The 15,053-nt window shown below is 54.6% G+C and overlaps 1 protein-coding gene across 1 annotated transcript; it reads left to right on the top strand.

Moving 5' to 3' along the window:
- Positions 1 to 599: 599 nt before the first annotated feature.
- Positions 600 to 14,648, top strand: CDX1 (caudal type homeobox 1). Its single transcript, XM_015641533.2, has 3 exons — positions 600 to 1,098; positions 12,305 to 12,450; positions 12,675 to 14,648. The coding sequence occupies exons 1-3, from the start codon at positions 672 to 674 to the stop codon at positions 12,879 to 12,881; spliced, it is 780 nt and encodes a 259-aa protein (XP_015497019.1). The 5' UTR covers positions 600 to 671; the 3' UTR covers positions 12,882 to 14,648.
- Positions 14,649 to 15,053: the final 405 nt, after the last annotated feature.

Here is a 15,053-nt window from a genome sequence, read left to right as displayed (position 1 = left end):
AGTGGGTTTGCCCTGGGATGGAGGAAATGCGGGCCCAGAGCCTCCACCAGCCTCTCTTTTCCAAAGAGGCAGATGCTGCTGCTGGGCACAGGGAAACACCATTCAGAGCAAGAGTTTGATGTCCCCCAATGTGGAGACAGGGCAGGAGACAGACCCACACAAGGCCAGCTTGTCCCCTGTGTGCAGGCGGCTTTTAATACAGAGGTTCATCCCAAGGCACCCTATTCCTGGGGTACGGAGGGTGGCGGGGTCCCTCGGGGCATCCTCATGGGACTCCTGCGGCACCCTGATGTCCCCAAAGCCAGCTGCCACAGAAGGACCACGTCCGGTGGCACTGGCACAGCTGTGGGGTAGTGCCAGAGGTGCTGGGGGGTCCTCTGTGCTCCCTGGGGTCACCCCCTGCCTCATCCTCCTTGCACTCAGAGTGGGAAGTTTGAACTCGTCCCCCTCACCCGCTGGGGTTTCTGCACTTTGAAATGCAAACCTGCCTTTCAATGCAAATGCTGCGAGAGGTTGGGCCCAATAAAAGCCTGTGGGCAGGGAGGTGCCTGGCCCCAGGACAGGCTCCCCAAGGCGCCCAGGTGAGCGGTGGCGAAGGAGGGGCGGCCGCCTCCAAAGCCGAGCGGCCGCGGCCGCGGCTCGGCAGCGCAGCATGAGCACGGCCCGCCAAGATGTACCTGGGATATCTTGTGGATAAGGACACCAACATGTATCCCAGCCCGGTCCGGCACCCCAGCCTCAACCTCAACCCCCAGAACTACGTGCCGGGGCCACCGCAGTACTCGGACTTCGCCAGCTACCACCATGTGCCGGGGATTAACAACGACCTGCACCACGGGCAGCCCGCGGCTGCCTGGGGCTCTCCCTACACCCCTGCCAAGGAGGACTGGCATTCCTATGGCACCGCCGCGACGCCTTCCACCGCCAGCCCAGGGCAGTTTGGATTCAGCCCCCCAGATTTTAACCCCATTCAGCCTCCGGGCTCTGGACTCCTGCCTCCACCCATCAGCAGCTCGGTCCCCCAGCTCTCCCCTAATGCCCAGAGACGCACCCCGTACGAGTGGATGAGGCGCAACATTCCCAGCACCAGCAACAACGGTAAGGAAAGCCCCGGTCCCGCAGCCCCGCAGCGGCCCCGGAGCAGGGGAGCCCTGGAGTTCTGCAGGGCCGGACCCTGCTCTGCGGCTGTCCCTGCACCGGGACTGCCAGAGGGACAGCAAGCTCGGCCTGTCCCTGGCACGACACCCAGTCCTCAAAGAGCAGGGGAGCTCGGAGGTGGCAGAGGCTGAGGATGGGCAGGGAGGGTTCTGTCCTTCCACACTGGCAGCTGGGCTTGTATGGATGGAAAATCCTTCTCCACAACCGGTGCCGTTGTCTGCGGCCACTGGGGAGGATGGGCAGAGCCAGAGACCCCCAGGACCCTGGGGAGGTGTTGGGTGGTGGGGGGGTCTCAAAAGTGTGAGGATGAGTTTGAGGCTGTGGCTGTACAGGAGAGTGTGAGCTGGCTGTGAGGGCCTGTGTATGGTGGGTGTACAGGTGTGTGTGTGTGTGTGTGTGCAAGGTGCCCCAAGCTGTGTGTGTGTGCAGGGAAGGAGCTGTGTGTGTATCCATGCTGTGTGTGCATGAACGGGGTGGATTCAGTGCTGCGGGCTCTGTGTGAGTGTGCAGGGCACCCTGAGGAGTGTGTGTGTGTACAGCACACACACCAGGTGTGTCTGGGGAAGGTGAGGTGCTCAGTGTGTGTGCAGGGTGCTGTGAGAAGAACGGTGTGTGTGGGTGGGGGGGCACTGTGTGTGTTTTGGGGACAGTGCCACGTGCAGGGTGGCTGTGGGTGCAGCAGGTGCCTGGCTCTGCAGGAAAGGGTGTCCTGGTTCCTGTGATTACCTCTGGACTGGGCATCGAGTGGTGCTGCTGTCCCCAGGGTCCTGTCCCCGCTGAACTCCTGACCTGGGGGAAGCGTCTGGGTGACCCCAGCCCCCTACCCAGCCTGCTCCCACTTCAAAGGCAGTGGGCAAATCCCCCTTGGGGCCAGCCCAAATTGACAAGGACTTCTCTTTGTCATGGAGATGGTGGCCGGCTCCTTTGGCAGTGAGGTGAGGTGCGGGCCCTTTGTCCTGACCTACCCTCACCCTTTCATCTTCCCAGCCTGGACCCTTCCCAGGGGGACTCATGGGGCTTGCCTGAACCTGCCACCCCTCTCCTCTCCCATGCTGGCCATGAGCTCCTCAGAGCACTGCTGGGGCCAAACTCACTACAGGAGTGGCTGTGGGCATCTCTTGGGGGCAAGTTTACTTTGAGTTACTGCTGCCCTATATCCCGGGAATCAGGGCCTGGGCTGCCTGTTTGCAAAGTGCCTACAGTTTTTGGCTTCTTTTGGGCTCTGCACTATTCCCAGTGGCCAAGGGCCACGTAAGGGTCTTCTGCAGAGGTGTCTGGGGTCTTCCAGCATGGAAAACACCTACTCGTATTCCCAGAATCTGTGTGGCAGGGATGGGGACCAGTGTCTGCAGTGGAGCAGGCAGAACACCCTGATAAATGGAAAAAAACCCAGCCTCAGTCTGGAAAGAGGAGGGAGAGGCAGGCTGGTATTTCCTGTCCCATTTTAAGCACTGAATGTAACTATTTAGGAAAAATGCTTTCCCCCAGATGCAGTGATGGAGACCCACAGGCGTGCCAGGGCTGAGGGCTTCCCTCTGCCCAGGGTGGAAAGGGAAATGTGGTGTGCAGCCCTCCCCCGCAGCAGGGACCCTGCCACTTCTGCAGGTTTTTTAGGTCTGAACATCTTGGTTTCTTCTGAGAAGAGAGGTGGGAGGGAAAATGAATGGGGAAGGAAAGCCATCAGCACACCTCTCCTCTGGATCAAGGCCATGGGTTTACACCCAGCAGTGGGGCCAAGATAAAACAGGAGCTTGAAAGTGCCTCTGATTGAGTTAGATGACAATTGAGTTGATTGAATTCTGAAAAAATATCATTAGTTGCTTAGTTTGTATCTCTTAGATCAAATGCATACAAAGGAACAAATAAACCAAGCTTGTTCCTCTCACACACAGAAGAGCTGCCCCAGCCCCACCACAGCAATGCAGGCATTAAAGGCTCTTTCTTGGGGTGATTTCCTTAGGATGGGTGACCAGTAAGCTCCTTTTCTAAGTCACCTACAGATTAAGGACCTGTCCTTGCACCTCTGCTGGGTCCAGGCCCGAGGCTGCTGCTGCCAAGCAACTGCAGGATTTGGCCTTGGTGGGACCATGAGCTGGGAGATGGTGAGGTGCAGTTGGTGTTTCCCAGTGCTGCCCCTCAAATAAACGTCTTCAATAAGACTCAAAGAGAGTAGGGCAGAGATAGATTTAACATAGATAAGGGTGAAATTCTTAGATGAATCATTTTATTGAAACCAATAAACTGGACATTAATCAATCTGGATTGATAAACTCATCTCACTGCAGTGGGAATAGGAAATGAATACATGGAGCTTTTTGCCATAAATATAAACAGTTTCATGGTGAATGCTATAAATCATAATACTTCAGAGGATTGTAAATTAATGTTCCCTTTCTGTCTTGGCTCGTATGAACAGCTCCTGGCCATCGTTTGAAAGCTTTTGGGGAAGAGCTGCATGGTAGTAAAATAAAATGTTGTGCAGGGAATATGAGTGTGTTGGGCACTTCTGCAAATGTGATCCAGAGCTTGAGAAAAATCAATGAGAAGTGTCCCAGTGACTCACTGCAGAGTCAGGCTTTGCAGGGGGATGATTTCCTGTACCTGTTGCTACATTCATGCGTGCTTCACGTGGCTGAGCTGAGATAACCCAGCAGCAGAAGGGATTGCGACTCCAGTCACTGGGAATTGGGAGTTACAGGGAACCGAGCTGGAAGATGTCCCCAGGCCTCATTTCTCTCTCCAATGTCACCTCCTTTTCTGCTCATAAAATCTTCACTAGCAGCATGTCAGAGCCTCATGCTTCCTCCTTATTCGCAATTATTTGCAAACTTCCCTGTGAATTGCACCCAGGGTTTATAAAAAGCTCAGGAAGGTGGCTGGAAGCGGGGCTGGCTGAACTTTGAAATTCACCCTCTGCTTGTTAGTCATGCAAATCCTCAGATACTGCCTCGGGTCTGGCTTTTAGGTCACTAATTGAGCAGGGGCTGCAGTGCTAAATATTGCAAGTGAAAGTGCAAGTGGAGCAACCCTCGCAGAGGCAAATGTGCTCAGGGCTTGGTGTGGTACCAGTGCCCTGGTGCCCACGCAGGTTTTGGGGTGCTGGAGAGCAAGCAGTGATGCTCTGAGCATGTGGTGATTTGCTGGGTGTGCAGTTTTCCATCTCAGTTTTATTATTTCTAGGTCAGTTTTCCAGCTCTGTTTATTTTCCTAGTGGGGCCCATGAACACTGGGGGAAAGAGTAAAAATCCCAGTAATGAGACAGAAACGTTTCCCCTGGACTGCTGGGATTCATGCTGTGCTTGGTATGCTTTGCAATGATGGTGCTTGCTGGAGGACAGTGCATTTCCCTGGTCAGTCCCTGCATGGAGAGCCTCTCTTTAGGACATGCTCATGCCCTGTGAGATCCTTTCCTTCACTGGGACACTTGGGGGGGGGGGGGGGTGTTGGGCCCCATCAGTCTTCTCCCCTTGAATTATTAACCCACAACCTGCTCCTGGCCCCAGCTGAGATTTGTTGACTGCTTAGCCTGCTGGCCAAGGTACAGGCCTCTCAAACTTTCCTAGAATTGACTTTCCTTGAGCAAAAAGGGGCTTTCCTGGAGCACTGTCAGTACCTACGTGATAGGCTTGGCTGGATAATACCCCGGGATTAGCAGAGGGACACTTTAAACCTCTGGCCAATGACAGATGTTTCCTATAGGGGACCTTTCAAGGACACCCACTCCAGTCCTGTTAGCTTTGTGATTGCTTGGATAAGGGGCTGGATCCTTCCCCCACACTGCCCCATGGCAAGGATGGGCCCAATCCTATGGGGCTGCAAAGGGGGAGAGGAGCCCTGGTGTCCATGGTGTCCATGGGGGCCTCCACTGCCTTGCTGTCCTCCTCCTCCTACTGCAGATGAGCCATGTCCAGCCAGGTGGCAGGTTGGGGTGACCTGGGTCAGGGCTGGAGTGTGGTGACGTCCTGGATGGGGCTGTGCCACCCCACACGTGCCAGCAGCCCGTGTGTCACCGCGGCGCTCCCCGTCCTCCCGCGCTGCTGCGGTCTTTGACCCAGCGCAGGAGCCAGGCTGGCGGCACTCGGCTCAGTGCTCATAAAACCTGGGAACAACTGAAGGAATCTGCCAGTTGCCAAAATAAAGGATTGAATTACTGCAGGGCTGGGAAAGACTTGCCCCAACACCCAGCTCCATGCTGCTGCCCCTGGGGATGAAGGGTGTCTGGTTGTGTTGTCCATGCCCAAGAACATGGGGTTGTGATGGGGAATCGCCAGCTCGCTGCAAGCACCAGGCACCTGCTCTTCATCCCCTCGGGGTTTGCACCTCCTGGGAGGAGGATGAGGCTTGCAGGAGGGCTTTCCTCACCAATGGGTGTGGATGTGGGAGCAGCTCTGTCCCTGTGCTGGCTGTGCAAAACCCAGTCGGGGCCAGCCTGTGCACCGGTCTGCACTCTCCAAATCCAGCTCTTTGACCAGGTATTCTGCCCTTCCCTGGCAGCAGGGCTGCCCTGCCTGGCTGTGCTGTGCACCAAGCCTGGGCTCTGCCTCGAGCTCTGCCAGGGCCACAACCCCAGGCATGCATTCCCCAGCCACACACTCGCACTTAGAGCAAAGCTTTTTTAGGGAGCACAGAGCTTGAAGCTCAGTGAGCAGAGACCAGAAAGCCATTGGGTCAAGCGGTGCAGTTTGGCAAGTGAAATGTTTCCAGTGCTCACCATACCAAGCTGAACCAGGTTTTATTGCTACCTGGCACACATGGGAGAATTGCAGTTTGCTCTGAAGCCTTTGGCACCAGGAAGAAATATTCAGGTTGTGCGAGGTGAACTGCCATGGAGAGAGCTACCCTGGGTGCAGGAGCATTGCTGGGCTCCTTGGAGGGCCCTCAGACTCCAAAATAAGTCCTGCCTCAACCCTGATGTCTCAACTGCCCATTTTTCCAACCCAGAGTAGAGATGGGGGAGCTTTGGCAGAGTTGGTTCAGTGAGGATTCATCCAGCATTCCCTCCCTCCACAGCACTGAGACATTAAATATGCACAGAGAGGATGAGTTGTTCCTCTCACCCAGTTTTTGACACCCAGCCCTTGTCTAAATGCAATGCATTCTGGCTGGGGAATGATGTCAGGCAGGGATCTCAGGAAGGATTGCCCTACAGAGGGGCTCCATTCTCACTGGCTGTGATGAAACAAGCCACATGGCTCTGGTCCTTCTCCCCGTGTCGATCATCCCATCCATCACTCCTCTGCTTCCTGCGGCAGAGGAAAAATAGCTGAGGATGTTAAAGTATGCAAGGGAAGGGGAAAGCTTGTGAAAAGCGTGAGCTGCTGGTTCCCAGCGCTCAGGGAGTGTGAGGGGCTCGGGTTTATCCCCCCCTCCCAGGCCACAGAGGAGCGTGGGTGTTTTGGAGTGGCTGCTGGAGCTGGAGGGGAAAGGAGGGGGGAAAATGAGTGTGGGGAGGGGGTGAAGAGGGAGGGCATCAGAGGCTCAGCCATTGCCACCAGCAGTGCAATAATTCAGCAGTGCAGACTTTGGGGTTCCCGTTTCTGGTCGATTTAGGGATGGTGAAATGAGCTGGGCTGTCTGTCCCGAGCCTCAGCATCAGCTCTGTGCAGGGCAGCTCCCATCAACGCTGCTCGGCAGAGGGAGCATCGACCCCTCTGCACACAGGCAGCTGGAGCACATCTGGCTGCCAGATGAGGGTGGCTCCAGCCAGCCTGGAGGCTCCTGAGCTTTAGGAGCCGACCTCAGCCCTTTCCTGGGCCTGGGGTCTCTGTCATGGGGCATTTCTCTGCTGGCTGTGCTCAGTTTTGTGGGGTTGTGCAGGGGATTTCCCCCCATGGGAAAGCTGCAGAAGGACTGTGGATTAAGCTGTCCAGGGAATCTCATGGCTCTGACCCTGGGCCTGTGTGCCTCAGTTTCTCCTGCTGTTGCATTGCCTAAGCTCTGTTGGGGATGAGGGAAGTTTTCCTTGATCCTTTCCCTGGGGAGAAATGGCAGATCCTGACAGAGCACTGATTCCTCTGGGATGGGAGGATTTTGTCCTCCTTGCAAGTAGATGCTGCTCATTCAGAATGGAGCAGCTTTGTCATGGAGAGGAAGCACCCACATGGAGGGGACAGTCTTGTGTCCTGTCTTGCTGCACTTTACCTCTGGTATGGACCAGCTCTTTCCCAGGTGCTCTATGGTGACAGGACTTCCACCCCAGATGTTTTCCAGCATTCTAATATTATATATCAATGTGGGACCAGGCCCCCAGACCAGACAGATAGGCAAGCAAGGCTGTACAGATAGAGCCAGTGTGGAGCCAGAGCACAGCCAGGAAGATGGGATCAGGCAGGATGGCCCTGGAAGCACAAGGAGCAAGCACAGAGCAAGGCATGAGAGCTGCTGAGACAGCCTGGCAGCAGTGCCTCCATCCCCCCTGCCAGCACCTCCTCTACAAAGCAACATCCAGTGTGTCCCCAGGCCTTGGGGACCTCTGCTGTGGGTAGCAACAGCTGTCACTACCGTGGGCTGTCATCTCAGTGGCTCCAGCCAGTGGGTCGGGGCTGCCATGCCCCAGCTTCCCTGACCAGAGCCCTGATGGCTGCACAGCAGCTTCCCACAGAGCCAGAGTTTGTGGTTGTGGTAATTTTGAGCTGCTTTGACCTGTGAAATTGAGACTTCTAGAAAAGCGCTGCAGTTTATGCTCCTGGCTGCTGGCAGCTGTGCTGCTCCTGCTGTGGCTGGGAGAAATGTGTCCCACTGATGGGGATTCTCTGTTTGGAGCTGGGCTGATCCCTTCATAACATGCCAGCTTTTGCTCCACCTCTACCCAGGGTGCCACTGCCACCCCACAGTCTCTTTCCTCCTTGGTTTGAGCCAGCCCCTTCCCAGCTGTTCTTAGAGCTGCTCAGCACCAGTCTCACTATGTCCATTTTCTCAGCCTGATAGGGTTTTCAGGGCACAGTTTTTTGCTTAAAGCCATCCTTTGGGCAGGCCAGGGGTGGGGATGGTAAAATATCCCCTGCCTGGCAGCCTCCACTGTGGCTATGAGGGGAGAGAGCTTGGGATGGTGGGCAGAGGATCCACTTTGATTTTCCCTGACCTTGCCAGGCTCCTGATCCAGGCCAGGGCAGGAGCTCTGGTATCCCTGTCTTGGGGCAGGGCTGCTGTGGGGAGTGAATCCAGGCTGGGCTCAGGACTCCATCCCCCCGTGTGTGTGCGTGCACACTCGGGAGCGCGTCCCTCAGGGTTTGCACAGCACATTAAAGCTATTCCCTTATCTAATCGTGGCTCAGGTGAGTGCTATTAGGGTTATACATTAACAGTGGTAACGATACCCTCTCCCCACGCTGTCATTGGCCCTGCCTTGATCCCAAAGCCGAAACCATTCCCACTGGCCCCACGGATGGCTCCGTTTGCCTGTCCGAGCAGCTCCTGTGCCTGGTCTTTCGGGGACAGGCGGGAGGGGCTGTAAATACACGGCAGGGTTGGGAGGGGCTGACTGTGCCAAGGGACATCACTGGCACCCCCTCTGCACCCCATGCACACTCCCTCCTGGGGCAGCAGCCCCAGCTCCAGGTTATCCCAGGCATGGGACAGCCTGTTTCAGCTTTGCCAGGCTTGGCTGGAAATGCAGGAGCAGTTCCATCCCTCTCTTTGGCCATAGGCATGAGGGCTCCCCATAAGGAACCGGATTGGCTTGTCCCGAATTTCCTCTTTCTTTTCACAGAGCCATAAAAAGTCTCCAGGAGAGAGCTAAGTGTAAGCCAGCATTCATATTCAAGGTAGTTGAATTATTCATTGTCCATAGTATTTCTTGCAAATCCTCTTATTTTCCTTGTGAATCACCCACAGTACATCCCTGAATTCAGCAAACATCCGAAACCAGCAATTAGTGGAGGTGAATAACTTTCCATCTCTGGCTTGGTCGTCAGCCCTCTGTTTTCACTCTTTCCTACCTGATATTGAGCAGCAAGTGATGATATTGATACTGATACTGAACCTGGTGCTCAGCTCACCCTGAGATGGCTCTGCCAGCCCTGAGGCAAAGCCCAGCCTCCATCCAGGATGAAGGATGAAGAAGGAATAACAAAGAACAGGCTGTGATGGATCTATTTACAGCTGCAGCAGGAAATAATAATTCCTACTGAAATTCATGGCATATGTGATATTCACAAACCGCCTCATTTCTTTAGACTTACATTTATTTTTTTTACTCTATCTGTCAACTCCTTCACTTTTCAGGTGTTCCTTTTCTCCAAACAGTGGTATTAAAATAAAAACATTGCAAGTAAGACCATTTTAAAGTTATTACCTCTTTAGAGAGGCTTTTGGTTTCAGAAAGAGAAGAATCTATGAGAAAGAAAAATCTTGCAGGAGCCCCTGGGCCTGGAGCAGCCAGAGGGAGCCCAGTTTCTCACGGAGCTACTAAACCTCACATAAATCTCCACCAGAGCATCTGGTTTATTCTGTAACTTCTTGGGAATTGCTGTGTTTGCAGATTCAGCACAGGTCCCTCCTGGGCTGGGGTGCAGAAGTTCTTTTGATGCTGGTGAACCCTTCCCCTGCAGGGTGTGAGAGGCAGCAGTGACCCCCAGGACAGTCAGGGGCCCTGTGGGAGGGTGAGGGCAGGGCGCAGATCCTGCATGGGTGCAGATCCTGCATGGGTGCAGATCCTGCATGGGCTGGGTGCCCCCAGCATCGCTCCAGCCCAGCAGAATCTCCGTGGGCAGTTTTGTTTGGAGCTGTCATAGCTGATGTGTGAGAGGACACAAAGCTGCCATCGGTCCCTTGCACACGGAATCTGCATTTCAGCCCTGTCTCTGCCGACATTCCACGGACACCTTGCTCAATCAAATTAACCTTTTTTACCCTTTTTTAACCCAGAGTCACCCTGTGTGGTATGCACAGGTTTGACCTGCTGGTGGTGAGGGAGGATTAGGTGTTTGCTTCTGACCAGCTCTGGGATAAACTGGGCTCCCCACTCTGAAACATCCACTGAATTCATCACATCCCTCAAATACGAGTTAGTAGCTGAAGTCCTGCCAGGTGCTGGAACTCTGGTTCTATTCCTGGTCATGTTGCAGCCTTGCTGGGCTCCTTCCCTCTTCCATGGACCACTGAAGAGCTTTAGTGCTCCTTAGGGACTGTGCTGGGATCCTCAGCCATCACCTTGCTCACTCTGTGCTGAGCCCGTGCCAGCAGCACCAGCAGCAGTGCTAGGAGGACACAGACAGTGGCATAGTCATGGAAATTGGATGTTAACTTGAATTGGGTGACTGCTGCCTGTGTGCCTGCAAGTCCCAGCAGGGTGAGATGCCTTCCCAGCCCATCCCAGGCCCCGCTTGCTCCCACTCGTGCTTCCACACTTGGTTTGCTCAGTGGTCAATGCCATGAGCTGGATGTTCATGGCTCCTGCTTATTCAGTAGAAAACCAGCTGCTTTCTTCTATCCCATGTGAGGCTGCAAGCATCATCTCTCCCACCTGCAGCACTCTGTGGCCATGGGTTGTCCTGTCTTGAACTATTTTACATTTAAGTTTCAGCATAAGAAGTGGCTTAGGAATGTCTCCATCTCCTTGCAATGGGAGAGCAGGAGAGATAAACTATCAAAAATAAAACCGAGGTGGTTTACCAACAGATTTGCAGCCTAGAGATTGGGATTTTGCTCTGTGGATATTCTCTGATGTCTTATTTGGGTGTCTAGAGCCCAGTTTTCCTCTGCACCACCTAAACTCCTGCTTCTACTCAGATCAGAATTTAATTGTATTGCTGAGACTGCCCAGTGTCCAACTGATTTGGCCCAAATGGGTGGATGTGCAAAGGACTCATTAGCGAAAACAGATGAGCAGGATGGCAGGCACACAAAGATCCCCTTTCCTGGCAGAATCAGGCTGCAAGCAAGGTTGTATAGGTTGTTGGGTCACTAGAAATCCCTTTCTGCACATCTGCAGCAGTGGTGTGCAGTAACTTGTCCATGCTGATACACCCAGGCAGCCCCAGGAAGTCCATGGAGCTGTTCTGAGCTTGCTCCCACTCCTTCCCACAGCAGCACTGCTCTCAGCCTTAGAAATTCAGGAGAGGATAGGCAAACACATCTGCCAGGCAAACAAATGGCCAGGCATCATCCATCTCGACTCCCTGGAACAGGATTTTGTAATTTTGGGTGGAGAATCAAATATTCACAGCTGTGTTTATTCCCTGCCTCTGGGCTTTTCTGCAGAGGAAAACACCAGAAACTTGTCAGCAAACTGCCAGGCATGGGCATCCTCCCTCAGACTGCCACCTGCCTCCCACAGCCCAGGCAGAGTTCCACGGGTCACCCTGTGTGCCTGTGGAATAACAAAGGAACTTAGGAAGAGACAGCTGGGCTATTTTTGACTGTATTTTTCTTCTAGAAGGCAGCAGGTGCTGTTTGCAGACCCATGGGATGTGCATCTGTGTGCACAGACCTGGATCCTGATGGCCCCAAGCTCTGTCCATAGCTGGGAGGACCAAGGAGAGATTCAGGCTGGCTTGGCCAAACACCCCTGGCCTTTGGAGCCAGTCCCCAGGAATGCTTAGGCATCATGTGGGCTTTCTCCAGTACATCTTAAAGACTGCACCTGCAGCACTGCCCTCTGTCTTAGCTCAGTACAGGGAGAGAGAGGAGAGTAACCCTCTGGGTGGCAGAGAAATGTGGTCATTCCAGGGTTTTCTGTGCTTCCCCTGCTCTGATCCATGCACGTTCAAGTGATGGCACTTTGGTTTGGGGCTTCCTAGAAAAAGCTTTGGGCTTTCCTTAGCCCTGCCAGGAAGCCTCTCCTCAGCCCACCACAGGAGCTGCAGCTCTGTTCCTCTCAGAGAGCATGTGTCATGACACAGGGGATTTATGATTCACCTTCCTGGGGTGCCTCTGAATCCCTCCTGCTCTTTCCACCAAGCAATTCTACAAAGCCCAGGTACTTCCCAACAAGAAGAAACATTCTGGTGCGAAACAGGAAGGATTATAAAGCCAGTAGGAACTTCATGACTCTCTTTCCCACTGGTCCCCAGGGCATTGCCATGTTTCTTCTGAGCTCTCCACAGGTGGTTGTGTGACTCCTCCATTCCCTTGGGGATGATCCTTCCATTCCACTGCTCCCCTTCTTCTCCTGGTGGCTCACCCCTCGCTCTTCTCTCTCTGGCAGGCAAGACCAGGACAAAAGACAAGTACCGGGTGGTGTACACGGACCACCAGCGCCTGGAGCTGGAGAAGGAGTTTCACTACAGCCGCTACATCACCATCCGCCGCAAGGCTGAGCTGGCCGCGGCCCTCGGCCTGACAGAACGGCAGGTCAGTGCTGCAGTGTCCCGGGAAAACCACGTCCAGGGTGGAGATGGGGATGGGGAAGGGTGAGGGCTTTAGCCCAAGCAGTCAGAGGAGGCCCTACCTCGCTCCACAGACATCCCTTCCTTTCCAAACTTTGGGATGCCCTCCCTGCCCCATGGGGTCTGGGGGTTGTTATCCTTGTCTGTGTCCATCCTCGTGTCTTCATTGCCATCTTTTCCTTTCTGCAGGTGAAAATCTGGTTTCAGAATCGGAGGGCGAAGGAGAGGAAGGTGAACAAGAAGAAGCTGCAGCAGCAGAGCCAGCCCACCAGCACCACCACGCCGACCCCACCAGCTGTCAGCACCCTGGGACCCATCGGAGGCCTCTGCAGCAGCAATGCCCCCAGCCTTGTCTCCTCATCTCCACTGACAATCAAGGAAGAATTCTTGCCTTAACCCTCTTCACCAGCTACAGACCCAAGAGAAAAGCACTATGCAGCAGAGCCCTGCCAGCCCATGTGCTCTGAAGGGTGACAGCCCCTTCCCAAAGACATGACTGTCCCTGGCTGAACCGAGGGGGCAGACAGCGAGGCTGGGCCAGGTGGCACTGGGGCCTTCCCAAGGGACTGGTGGGCCCTCCCCTGTGTAAAAAATATGGGCTAGGTACTGCTCTCCCATAGGAACCACACACTGGTTTGGTCTCTGCTCTTTGTAGCCCACGGCAAGGTCCCGATGTCAGCAGAAGGAAGGGGGTGATAGTGGAAAAGAGCTTTCCTTTGGTGCTCCAGGTGCTTCCTTTGGTGCTCCAGGTGCTTCCTTTGGTGTTCCTGGCAATCCAGCTGCCTGGTGCTTTAGGGCAGTTCGAACAAGACTGAAACAGAAAAAAGACCTGGCTGGACTCAAATGAATTTCTGCTGAGCTGGTCTCCTGGGAAGTGAGGTGAGGAGGGCTGAGCTCTGGGCTGTGGGGACCAGGCAAGACCCTTGGCTGTAGGACGTGACATGGGAGCCCTTCAAACCACAGTGATGGTGGCAAGCTGGAGCACATCCTTGACAAGAGTACCTGAACATCCCCACCCTTGTCCCCAGTGACCCTGGCAGTGCCCAACCCTGTATCCCCAGCCCTGCCCCTGCAGCCACACAGAGCCATGGGGAGGCATCTCCGACAGCCCTGCTTCCCCTGGCTGTGCCATACCCCCCCTGGTGCACAGGGAGAGGGTACAAGTGTGTCCAGCACAGGCAGATATGGGGCAGACCACCCTGCTGAGCCCTTCCATGGGGAAGGGAAGGAAAACAGAAGGTTTGCCATTGGAACAGGGTCCAAAAACCAGCCCCAGGCTGTCCAAAAGGGCCAATACTGGGAAAGCTTTGGGTGCTGATCCAAGGAAGCACAGTAACTGCTGCCAGGTGGGCAGGGGCCTCCTCAGGCATGCAAGAAATGACTGGCATGTGCCCTGGTGTCAGGTGATGGAGAGGTGATTTACAGAAAGATAGAGAAGCATTTCTTTTCCTATTTTGTTTAGAACAGATCACAACTACAGCTTTTGTCCTCCCTGTCTCCCTGCTCCTCCATGCACTGCACTCCTCTCACCCACTGTGTTCCCTGGGCCAGTTAGCTAGACCCCATCCATTCCTACTGGTGAACTGCAGCTGAGAAGTCCCTTCATCCTGCTGAGTCTTGACCATTTTATAGGCCCAGCTGGAACACAGGAGGGTCTGTGGCTGCATCACATGCTCTTCAGCTGTAGTTCCAAAGACCAAGATAGGGATGAGGGAGCATGAGCCTTGCATGGTGGCTTGTGTGACATTTCTCAGAATTTTCCCTCCAAGCTCTGGGAAGATGGAGCAGCAGACATGTCTCTGCTGCCTGAAGACCACCCTCACATCCCAGCTGGCACTGCTTGTGCCTCATATCCCTTGGCCAGCCCCCATCACTCCCAGCCCCCAGAACACAAAATCCCCAGGTGTGCTGTGGCTTTTCCAAGTGGGTTCCTGTTATCTCACTGTGTCCACTGCTCTGCACCAGCTCTCAAAGGCTTTGGGTCTCCCTCCTGCCAGTGACACTTCCCACGGCCACTGTTACCTGGTGCGCTCGGTGACGAGGACAAATGTTTGCATCTACCCAGGACTTCAGCTCAGTTTTTGTGTACATAAGGCAGAACTGGTTTTCCTTTTTATTTTTTAGGCATCAGTGAAAATAAAAACAAGCAGGAATCCTGTGTGACACGGGTTTGTTGCTGTCATTCCTGACCCGTGGCACTGTGGCAGGGGAGGGTGCTGGCTTTGGGGTCGCACCAGCGCTGATGCTCCCGGGCACAGCCAGGGTTGGGAAGGGCATCTTGAGCCTTGTCCCTGTAGCACACGGTGTGCCTGACCCTCAGGGGCACTGCTGGCAGTGGCATGGCTCATATCATGGCACGGCACTGCCACGTCTCACTCCTTTGGCACCAGCAGTGCTGGGTGACACAATGGCTGCAAACTCGCAGCACTGGAGACAGGGGAGAGGGTGAGGCCATTGTTGGGCTGGCAGAGGCCAAAGAACAAGGCCAGCTGCCCATGGATGTGGCCGCCTCCCATTGGTGCCTCCTGGTCTCTAATCTCACTTTATGGCTGTCGATGGGCTGAATAT

This window comes from Parus major, chromosome 13 (assembly GCF_001522545.3).
Source record: "Parus major isolate Abel chromosome 13, Parus_major1.1, whole genome shotgun sequence".
NCBI classification, from domain to species: Eukaryota; Metazoa; Chordata; class Aves; order Passeriformes; family Paridae; genus Parus; species Parus major.
This window is presented reverse-complemented; position numbering and strand designations above follow the sequence as displayed.

Coding starts and splice junctions, on each gene's coding strand:
- CDX1 (XM_015641533.2), top strand. CDS start 672: ATGTACCTGGGATATCTTGTGGATAAGGACACCAACATGTATCCCAGC. Junction 1,099..12,304: donor TCCCAGCACCAGCAACAACG/GTAAGGAAAGCC, acceptor TCTCTCTGGCAG/GCAAGACCAGGACAAAAGAC. Junction 12,451..12,674: donor TCGGCCTGACAGAACGGCAG/GTCAGTGCTGCA, acceptor TCCTTTCTGCAG/GTGAAAATCTGGTTTCAGAA.